The sequence below is a fragment of the Typopeltis vanoorti genome, chromosome 13 (genome assembly GCF_054136105.1).
Source record: "Typopeltis vanoorti isolate ZY-2024b chromosome 13, IOZ_Tvanoo_1.0, whole genome shotgun sequence".
In the NCBI taxonomy this organism is placed as follows: domain Eukaryota; kingdom Metazoa; phylum Arthropoda; class Arachnida; order Uropygi; family Thelyphonidae; genus Typopeltis; species Typopeltis vanoorti.
Window position 1 is genome coordinate 15528808 of NC_143561.1, and position 12161 is coordinate 15540968.

The 12161-nt window shown below is 36.8% G+C and overlaps 1 protein-coding gene across 4 annotated transcripts in view; it reads right to left on the minus strand.

Moving 5' to 3' along the window:
• Positions 1–12161, minus strand: part of LOC150099946 (ATP-binding cassette sub-family C member 1-like) — a 684487-nt gene that overhangs the window by 375342 nt on the left and 296984 nt on the right. For 3 of the 4 annotated variants that reach the window (XM_090403130.1, XM_090403128.1, XM_090403129.1), the window contains one exon: positions 1460–1544. The exons of the other annotated variant lie outside the window; for it this stretch is intronic. In XM_090403130.1, coding sequence (XP_090259256.1) covers positions 1460–1544 — 85 coding nt within the window. The remainder of the gene's footprint in view (positions 1–1459; positions 1545–12161) is intronic. 4 annotated transcript variants of the gene reach the window in all.

Below are 12161 nucleotides of genomic sequence, written 5' to 3' on the forward strand. Positions count from 1 at the left end.
GCCTGTAATATTCAAGCTGAAGTATACGGCCTTAAATAAATATTATTATTTGACATCTCCAGGGAGTCCAAGGACTCATCAAGGGAGGGCACCTGCTCTACAACTCCATCTCCACCATTCAATCACCAAGTGACTGCAACTACACCAATGCCATCTACTGTTGACCACCACTGGTATTTCCACAGACAATCGCAAACAACCATGCCCATGGTAGGATTCAAATCCGGAGCCTTTTGGCTGGAGAGCGGATATGTTATCCACTCGGCCAATCAGTAATAAATAGCATTACTTATTATTATTATTCAGGCCTCCATGGAGTCAAAAGACTCATCGTGGGAGGTCCTTTCTAAGAACATAAAGTCTATCAAGACTCATCGAGGGAAGGTCCCCCCTAAGAAACACAAAGTCTATCATACCACTCCTTGAACTCATTGACCATTCTCGCTCTCACCACTCCATCAGGCAATGCATTCCACAGTTCAACCACCCTCCACGCAAAGAAACCACTCCTCACCCTCTTGCTCACAGTTTCCTTTCTAACTTCCAGGGATGGCCTCTTGTCATCGCTCCTTCCTGCTGTTCAACCAAGCGAAAGAAACTCCCCAGTGTCAACCCTGTAACCACCTCTCAACAGTATTTTGTGTGTATATGTGTGTGTGTTAATTGAAGAAACATTCTTTGTTGCACTTTATTATTTGCTGTTTCTTCTAGTAGAAATATCCATAATGATAACTCATTGTATTCCAGAACTGCAGTCCAGGAATTACTAGCCTGTAATCATCAACCTGGAATCAAATACTGATAAACTGCAAATGTTTTATACAGGATTGACAGTTTCACTTCTAGCTTTGAGAGGTTTCTTCAATTAACACAAAAAAGACACAAGGAATAAGTAGTACTATTTATTTATGGCCTTATATTTCAGCCTGAATTTACAAACATACCTTAGTATATTGTTATGCATAGTAAACTTACTATCCAGTTAGTGTGGAAAGCATCTTGTGCACTCCAAACTACAGGCTGTTAGTTTGAATGACACAAAAAATGTACTAACTTGACCTGTAATATTCAAGCTGAAGTATATGGCCTTAAATAAATATTATTTTTATTATTATTATTATTATTATTATTATTATTATTATTTGACATCTGCAGCGAGTCCAAGGACTCATCAAGGAAGGGCACCTGCCCTACAACTCCATCTCCACCATTCAATCACCATGTGACTGCAACTTGTATGTTGTTGTATATAATATTGTATACAACATACAATAGGCATTCATTTGTATGTTGAGTTGTATAGTAAACTAACTGCATTGTTAGTTTGAATGACATAAAAAATGTACTAGCATAACCTGGTGGTCAAGAATTACTGTTCATACCAACGTTCCTAAATTTCTTTATATTACCCTGTGGTTTGTTATCGTAGAGAGTATGAAATAAGAAAACCAGTACCAACCTTCCTGTGTTTTTTCTCCCACATTATTAGGATCAAGTTCTTCACTGTCCAAGAAATTTTGTAGTCTTTTAATTGAGACATGAGCCTAATGGAAAAAATGGATGCAACCATTTCATTTGTTTTGTTTTCTTTATTAAAATAAAATTTATAATTAATTCTAGTTTATTAAGAAATTTTTAATGTGTGATATATCAATTGCTTCAATTTAAATTAGGCAGATTTTTATAAGGAGCACATTATTATTATTATTATTTGACACCTCCAGAGAGTCCAAAGACTCATCGAGGGAGGGCACCTGCTCTACAACTCTGTCTCCACCACTCAATCCACCAACTGACTGCAACTACACCAATACCATCTACCACCACCACTTCCACAGACAATCACAAGCATCCATGCCCACGGCGGGATTCGAACCCGCAGCCCTGTGGCTGGAGATATTTGGCTAGTTTGTATGCAAGCATGGATGTGTGTGTGTGTGTTGAAACAGGGAGAATCAATACCATATATTCTGGGAATGGTGTGAGGTTTGTAGACCTATGGATATTTCATGAATGGAAAGACTTACATAATGCTGATGGACTGCACTTAAATGGATTCAGAGTTGTCTCACAAAAGTCCATATTAATGTTTCATGATATAAACAACACCAAAAGAGAGAAAAAAAATACATTTATTATGCTTACTAATATTTCAGTGGTTTTCTAACCAGAATCTTCATGTTGTTAATACCGTAAAGCACTATTACGAATAATCAAACCTAAGCCTTTCATACATGTCTCAAGAAAGCTCTGTTAATAGAGAGTGTAGAAACACAAAGCCATGAAAATGAAAGCCATTTATTTGGATGTAGGCACATGTCAGGTGAGCAAGTGTGAGAATGAACAAACCATGTGAAATCTAGTCTCTAAAGTAACAAAATAGAATGTGGTAACAATATAAAGCATAATAGTGATTAGGGGCCTAAGGGAATGCGACAGCTTATGTTTAAGAGATAACTTGCTAAGAGATTATTATTATTATTATTTGTGATACCTCCAAGGAGTCTGTAGGCTCATTGCAGGAGGACACCTACAACTCTCCATCTTTACCACTACACTGAACCTCTACTACCAACATTTACATCAAGGCCATCTGCTACCCACCACCACCATAACTAGTATTTTTTGTCTGTAAATTGCGTGTGTTCTGAAGGGCTGAGTTGTCTGTATGTGGGATGAAAAAACCCAAGTTTCTGGGAGGAAAAAATCCTGCTACCCCATATGAGACTCACCTTTGATTGAATATAAAGATTTAAGTCTTTTTATTAAAGAAAGAATTTAAGAAAGGATATTTGTTAGCAGCAATGGTAAGTTGTATACCACAAGTGAACAAGAGGACACAATTTGGAGTACGGTGGATGGATGACAAACAATATTAAACAGGAATTGCATGCGAAAAAGAGGCTGTGGAAGAGATATAAGGAGACAGGTGAAGAGAAGATGCCTGAAGAGTATAAGACACAGGCCAGAAGAGTGACTAGTATGGTAAGGAAAACAAAACTGGAATATGAGAGGAAATTAGAACTAAGATCCAAAGAAAATCCTAGGGAATTTTTTAGACATGTGGCCAGGAGGAGGAAAAATGACTGTGGAAGAATGATATTGTGGGATAAAAATGGGAATAGAATGACTAATGCATATGAGAGGACATAGTAGAATTGTTCAATGAACACTATATTGGAGTATTTCATCCTGGAGGAGTCAGTTTTAATGCTAGAGGGTGAGGGCAGGGTCGAGGTTTAGAGGTACAGGAGGAGAGTATGTTTCAAATGCTGAGTACTCTGGATGTCAGTAAAGCTGTGGAACCGGATGGTATTTCACCAAAAGTTTGGAGAGAATGTGCTAGGGAACTGACAGTGCCTTTGACCTGGCTTTTCAATGAAAGACTTGCTGCGGGAAAGTTGCCCATAGAATGGAAGGAAGGTAAGATAGTGCCATTGCATAAGAGTGATAGCAGACTGGAAGTGTCTAATTATAGGCCAGTTTGTGTGTCATCAGTAGTAGGTAAGATCTTGGAGAAAGTAGTGAAGGACCATATACAGCATTGGGCAGATGAGGGTAATGTTATCTGTGAGAGTCAACATGGATTTATGAAGGGGTGTTCTTGTTTTAGCAATATGCTAGCCTTTTATGATAAAGTTACAAGAGCATTAGATGAGGGGAAAGGCATATACTGCCATTTTCTTAGACTTATCGAAGGCATTTGACAGGGTGCCACATGATAAGCTGATATTTAAGTTGCAGCACATGGGTCTGGATGTCAGATTAGTCAACTGGATTCAGGATTGGCTATCCGATAGGTATCAGAGAGTTGTGTATGGTGGGGCAGTTTCAAGGAAGCAGAGGGTTACAAGTGGGGTCCACAGGGCTCAGTACTGGGACGTATATTGTTTACCCTTTATATCAATGACATTGTCAGTGGATTGCAAGGGGATATTCAGTTGTTTGCAGATGATGCAAAGCTTGGAAGGATTATTAGTAATAGTGCAGATGTGGCAGCCCTGCAAAAGGATTTGAATAAGCTAGATAGATGGGAAAATGAATGGGAATATAGGTTTTATGCAGCAAAATGTAAGGTTTTGAAGTTTGGGAAACATTGATGGGACACTGCATACTCTATGGGAGGAGTTTTACTGGAGGAAGTGGGGGAGACAAGAGATCTGGGTTTCAACATTGATAGAAACCTGAAATTTAGGGGATATATTGCAAAGGTAGTGAAGGTAACACAGAGGGTTGCTGCAATAATGAGAAGAACACTGACCTGCAGAGATAAAACAGTTATCATTCCGTAATTAAAATTAAAAGCCAAACGGCTAGTTTTCTGGCAACTTAACCCTTCGCCGATAGTTTTTCGGTATTGAGTTTCATTTACTGGCTATATAAAAACATAGGATTTTTATCCCTTTAATAACAGTTATCATTCCGTTGTATAAGACCCTGATCAGACCACACTTGGACCACTGTTCGCAGATTTGGTCCCCAGGATTTGAAGGGGGTAAATTAACTGTGGAAAGGGTACAAAGGCAGATAACAAAGCAAAGATGGTTTCAGGACTGTACAATGATAGTTATGAGGATTGGCTGAGGGAATGTGGACTGCAGAGTTTGGTGAATAGAAGAAACAGAGGTGATATGATTGAGACTTTTAAACTGTTCAGAGGTGGTTATAGGGTTGACACTGAGGAGTTCTTTCATTTGGTTGAACAGCAGGAAGGAGTGATGACAAGAGGCCATCCCTGGAAGTTACAAAAGGAAACTGTGAGAAAGAGGGTGAGGAGTGGTTTCTTTGCATGGAGGGTGGTTGAACCATGGAATGCATTGCTTGATGGAGTGGTGAGAGCGAGAATGGTCAATGAGTGGTATGATAGACTTTGTGTTTCTTAGGGGGGACCTTCCCTCGATGAGTCTTGATAGACTTTGTGTTTCTTAGGAATGACCTTCCACGATGAGTCTTTTGACTCCATGGAGGCCTGAATGATAGTAATAATAATAAGATTCCTCCCATCACGACTGGAATCGAACTTAGGCCTTTTCTAATTGAAGGGCACAATGTACTGTTATTCTTCCAATTGTGCTACAGAGGCGCTATATTTTTATCCACTGCCTCATCTACAACATTGCCATCTACTACCCACTACCACCATCACTAGTATTTTCACAGACAGTCACAAACATTCGATACCCACTGTGGGATTCGAACCCACAGCCTTTTGGCTGGAAAGGGGACATGCTAACTAGGCCAGCAATTATTACTTAAAACAGCATGTGATGGAGGAGACTTGGGATTTGGAGTGCTGGAGCTGGTCATAGGATCAGAAATCTGTCCATAACATCATGTTGGAGGCTTAATGTAATGTATATACAGCACTCAGAAAGGATTAAAACACATTTTTAATACTTCCAATATTTCGTCTGTCACTGAGACATCTTCAGGGATTACAAAAAACTAATGTAACATATACTCAAATACCACAGGATACTAAGCTAACCACATGGGTGACTTCAAAGTCCTATCTAGGTGGTGCACCCTCTATAGGAGATCGTAGGTTGCCTAGAATGTAAGGTGGGATCTCTGATGATTAATGCTTCCCAAATTTTCAGAAGTTTAATGCAACCATATTTATTTAGATTTGGTTGATTTCTGAGAGCTGCTGCAGATTTAAAACAGATTCTAAACACACGGATCTGTCCATAACCAAGGTGTTCATAATACTTCCAACTGAAGAAGGTGATTATGTGAACTGGACTTGAGAGACTGCAAAATATGTGAAATTTCAAGTAAAAAGGGATATATGTAGAAAGCTCTGGGAAGGAGCAAACAAAGTTTGCACCTGAAAATATCTTCAGGACTGAATATAGTGTTGTACTATCTTACCTTGGTAAGTGGTACAACACCAGGCAACTCGGAACAAAGGTGGAGCAAGCTACCAACACTCCTATCCCAGTATCTTCCATAATGCAAAGCACATCTCCTTGTGGATATGCATACTGTTCTGCATTAAGGGATTGGCCACTACCCAGACTGGTTTTGACCTTTATTGAGGTCTCTTCAGTGGGAGCCAGGCCCAGAGTTGGAGATACCAGGCAGGAACAGTAGCAAGGTCATCTTTACCTATAGGAGTTGCCAAAAGGTTTGCCACCTTTTGGCAACTACCTTTGGGGAATGATGCAGAGGGCACTAACTTGTAGAAGTAGGGAGATGCTTGTTCTATTGTATAAGGCCTTGATTAGGCCACACATGGACTACTGTGCCCAGATTTGGTCACCTCGTTTTCAAGAGAATGAAGAGATGTTGGAAAGGGTCCAGAGGCGACTGACTAAGGTAGTTTCTGACCTCTGGAATGTTGAATATACAGAAAGATTGAGAAGATGTAATTTACAGAATCTAGTGAATAGGAGGAAGAGGAGAGATATGATAGAGACTTACAAGTTAGTAAGGAGTTGTTATACTATCAATGCTTGAGAGGTTCTATAGAAAATAGTAGGAGATCAAGGGAGAACCAGAGGTCATCCCTGGAAACTGTATAAAGAGGTTGTGAGCAGGGGAGTGGGAAGCAAGTTTTTTTGCATGCAAAGTTGTGAATGATTGGAATGCCTTGCCTGAGAGTGTGGCGTCTGCAGAGAATTTGAGTTTGTTTAAGGCACGGTATGATGAGCTGTGTGTATGATAAAAGGATCTCCTAGATGAGTCTTTGACTCCATGGGGTCTTGGGGTAATAATAATACTAATAATAATAATATAATAAAGAGTCAAAAGGCTATTTTTTTGGCGACGTAAATTATTTAATTAAGGGGATAAAAAATGCTTCGTTATTTTAAAAACGAAGAAACTTGAAGATCGAAATCTAAGAGTTTCATGCATTAGTCGTAGTCCAGGCATAGACTCACGCTTGAACTTGCCGAATGTTCTTTGGCATGAAACTCTTAGATTTCGATCTTCGAGTTTCTTATTCGGCTTTAAAATTATTATTATTATTATTATTATTATTAAACAAGACCTCATGGAGTCAAAGACTCATCTAGGAGGTCCTTTTATCTTACACACACATCTCATCATACCGTGTCTCAAACTACTTGCAGACACCACGCTCTCAGGCAAGGCATTCCAATCACTCACAACTCTGCACGAAAAAAACCTGCCTCTCACTCCCTTACTCACACCCTCCTTATACAGTTTCCAGGGATGACCTCTGGTTCTCCCCTGATCTCCCACTATTCTCTGTAGAACTTCTCCACCATTGATCCTATAACAACCCCTTACCAACTTGTAGGTCTCTATCATATCTCCCCTCTTCCTTCTCTCCACGAGACTCTGCAAATTACATCTTTTCAATCTTTCCTCATACTCAACATTCCAGAGGTCAGAAACTACCTTAGTCAGTCGCCTTTGGACCCTTTCCAACATCTCTTTATCCTTCTGAAAACCAGGTGACCAAATCTGGGCACAATAGTCCAAGTGTGGCCTAATCAAAGCCTTATACAATGGAACAAGTATCTCCCTACTTCTACATGTCAGTGTCCTCCGCATCATTCCCAGAAGTCTTTGTGTTGTCTTCACAATTTTGGCGATGTGTCCCCTAAATTTTAGATCCTCATCCACTATCACCCCCAGATCTCTTATTTCCTCTACTTCCAACAATATATTCTCACCAAGCATAAATTCTGCATCCCATCTTTGTTTTCCAAATTTTAAAACTTTACATTTTGCAACATTGAACTCACATCCCCATTTGCTTGCCCAATCACTCAATTTATTCAAGTCTTCTTGCAAGGCCACAACATCTTCACTACTCTTTATGGTTCGTCCCAACTTTGCATCATCTGCAAACAACTGAATATCTCCATCCAAATCTTCACCAATATCATTAATATATAAGTTAAATAGTAATGGCCCTAAAACAGACCCCTGAGGCACTCCACTAGTGACTTTCCTTTTCCTGGATATTGCACCCCCATACACAACTTGTTGATACCTATTAGATAGCCAGTCTCCAATCCAATGCACTAATCTAATATCCAACCCCATCTGCTCAAAAATAACGAGGGATTTTTTATCTCCTTAATTAAATAATAATAATTATTATTATATGTTCATCAGTAGATAGTTTGGATCTCCTGTGATGAGCTTTTAGACTCTATGGAGATATCCATGCCATAATAATGATATAATAATAATAATAATAAACAATATTTTTTACCAATGTATACTGTGATAAGTATCCATGGCATGGTCACTGAAATATGAGTAGCCATATTTGTGCAGCTGGAAGTAGACTGTGTTTTGCAATCCTGATGTTGCCTGCCATGCTAGCCAACTATAGGGTAACTGGTAAACTCCTAAAAGACGGGTTGTAACTAATCCTTTGGAAAGCAGATAATGTATAACAAATGTCTGTGTTGTCTAAAAGTAGAAATCCTTTTATACTTCTTTAAGATTTATAGCATTTTTCAGTTCCTGGGACTTATGAAATAGATATGGACACTGTATTCTATGGCTGAAAAGGAGGGGGGGGGATAGGCATGTGAAGGTGTTGGTGTTCTCTTAATCCAATAAGAACTGCAGCAATTGGCTAAGAAGGCACTGCATGCTTGATTTCAGTAGAAAGGGCATTATCATCAGGAAGAATATCAAATGCCTGTTCACTAACGGTTTTGAAATTGCACACTATTTTGAGGGCTGGGGGCGAGAATGTTGATGAATGTACTTCCTTGTGTGAGTGAACACTGAATATGGGAACGTTGATATGTAGCAAAAATTAAGGATCTATCGATTTGGCATAGAGGGCATCTAGAAAGATCAGACTGTTATTGTTTACTTTACCAATAAAACTGATAGATGTTTAGGTATGCTCAAGTGTTCAGTTTTAGGAGCACATTGTTCTTATAGTGTAGCAAGATCTGTGCTGAGAACCATCCTTTTCAACTGTCTCTCTGAAGACATTAGCAATTAGTGTTGTATTTGTTATATATCTTTTATCTGTTTGTATATTTTTCTTGCCAAGCAAAATTCAAAGTTCTGATGAAATAGGTCGGAGATATTGAGCTAGAAATTGAGCTAAAATTCAGAAATTTTAGGGCATCTTTAAAGAAGCACTGGTAAATAAATAGGAGATATTGAGTGCAAGACTTATATACAGAATTTAAAGTAGGCAGAGTTTTTCGCATGTAAGAATTAGTAAGAAGAGCTAATTTTTGACAGGTCTATATGTGCGTGTGTGTGTGTAGGAGGGAGGGGGGGGAGAGTTAATACCATCCATTATAGGAAACAACAGCAAATTGTGTGTGAGAATTTTGGGTAACCCATATATCTTGCTGGCAGTGCCGTAATGAGGGTATGAAGTGCCTGTGGCAAGTGTCTAACTTGCGCCCCCCCCAACCCAAAAATGACGAATTTTGAAAAATTTAAATGCAAAAGTTAAATTTTACTAAATGCAATATGTTAAATACTTACTATTAACCCCATCAAAATGAGTTGCCTGTAAATCCAATTATGTATTTGTATAAATAAATCTTATTAAATAAGAACAAATTTTTATTCATATTCAATGACAAATAAATTCAAGAAATACAAGACACAGGTATAATATAATAAAAACAAGTTCAGCATATTTTATATAGAAATCTTTCTAGCTTTTTCATTTGCAAACTTATATTGTCATAATTTAATGTTTTTAAATATCTTTTTCAATTGATATTACAGACGTTTGTCATTCGCTCTTGTCCAATAGAACGAAGGTACGATTTTACAATTTTCAATTTGCTAAACGAACGTTCGCAGGAAGCAGTTGTTACAGGCATTGTTATGAACAGCCTTAATGCTATGTCTAGATTTGGATATGTGTTTTGTAATGAGAGTTCATAATTTCTGTGCAAGATTTGAAAAGCAACCATATCGCCTATATTTTCAAAAACTTCCATGGCTTGATATTCGAAACTCAATTTCACATACAAATTCTGGAGCATCTAAGTCGCTATTATATTTCAATGCCAGGTCAGTTGCACATCATTTAAGATCATCTAGCTGCATAATTTTTAAAGCGTGTCCATTTAAAAAACTAAAGTTGTTTGCAACCTCTTGTAAAGCAGTAAATCTACCATTGAGTTGTATTAGTATTAGATCTAAAACTTCATGCATTTTTTTTTTTAATAATGCAGTTTCATTCATAGCTTTCTCACCAGGCATATTTTTTATTTTGCGCCGTCTCTTTTCTAGAATGTAAGTTTCAATATTTATTGTTTCAGCTAAACTTTTTCCCGAACTGTGAAGCGAATCGAAAAAATCATTTCAGTACTGTTGAATTTCATTTTTTAGAGCTTTTATCATTTTCGACTGTGGTGTTTTTTCTTGTGAAAGTAAACTTACTTTATTTATCTTTCCTAATATTGTATCCCAAAATATTAATAGTGCAACAAAATTAAATTTTGTTAATAATTTTAGCAACGTTCGAGCATTTGTTACAGAGTCTGTTGTAACTTGTCTTTGTCCATCACGCATTTCATTGAGAAGTTGTATTATTAAAGGCATTTGATTTCGTAAGGCTTTTACCGCATTAGTTTTCAAGGACCACCTCGTGTCACTTAAACCTTTAAGACGAACAGATAATTTTTCCTTTAAAAGTTCCCATCTACTAATATAATTTACAAAAAAGTTAAACAATTATTGATTTGTTCCAAAGCATGATTTCATTTGAACAGATGTTTGTGCATCATGAACGCCTATTAAATTAAGGTTGAGAGCAGTGCACGTAACAAACCTCACCATATTGTTTAAAAGTAATATCCTGGCATATACCCCCTTATATTTACCTCCATTATTATTTGCTCCATTATCATATGACTGTCCTCTTATATTTCTAATATTTAATCCGTCTGATATTAACTTTTTTTCGATGTCATTCGCAAGTGCTTCGCTAGTTTTTTCATGTGTCACAATAAAATCTATAAAGGTTTCTTCAATGCTACATTTATTCATGTTAGGATCAAGGTTAACATTATGCAAAATTTGAGTTATCTGTTCCTAGTGAGAAGTGTCAGGTGTGCTATCAAATAAAATAGAAAAATATTTTGCTTTTTAAATATTTGAAATAATATGCTGTCTAATTTTAGAAGCAACTATATTAATTATATCGTTTTGTATTATAGGAGAGAAATAATTAACTTGATTTTTCTTATGAGTTTCAATATGTTGCACAATAATAGGATCGTAATGACTAATTGATTATATCGTGTTAAAAAATTTTCCATATTCAGGATGACCAATTTTTTCACAAGTTCCTCTCAAAGCGTCATTATTTTTTATGCAGTGCAGAATGGCATTCAAAATAACTTTTAAAATATGCCTCCACTTTTCTTTTAAAATTGCTTCTTGTAATTGATCATCTATAAATCCACCTTTCTTAATTTTTGATGTGAAAGTTTTCTATTCGACGTAAATTTTTTTATGATATAACGAATTTTCATGATGTGGTAACACAGGATTCAAATGCTGCCAGTCTCGAAACCCCACAGTGTCCATACATTCAGATTTTTTCCAAAAAGAATACATGAAAAACAGAACAGTGCATCTTTTCGCTTGCAATATATCAACTAATATCTGAGTACTTGTTCTCCGTTTGACATGGTTTTTACAACCCATTTTTTATCAAAATGCCGATTTTCTGTATCAGGATAAACACTTATATTATCGCACAACTCGGGTCCATGTTGAACAAATATTTGTATGTTACTATTGGTTATGTGCCATGTTGTGGAGTCATTAAAATCTATTATTTTTGCATTAGCAATATTTTCTAATTTAACATCCACCATATAATTATCATTATTACATTGTTTCTCGATTTTTTCGTTTTGATGTTCAATTGTACTTTTCTCTTCTGTTTCAATTTTACATGAAACATGACTACTTGTAAAAGGCAGATATAATTCAGTTGTTAAGCTTGAATGAACTAGAAGTGTAGATGATTTTTTAATAAAAATATCAATTGGAGTTATATTTTACTTGATATTTTCAGTCTTCTGTTCTCTTATTTTTTAAGCTGTGCATATTACCCTAGAAGTGTTTTTTAATTTAAATTTGTGTTTTTATTAATATAATTATTTATAGTACTTACTCAGTATGCCAGTATGTTGTATATAAACAAAATTATCTGTCTTCTCCAGTAT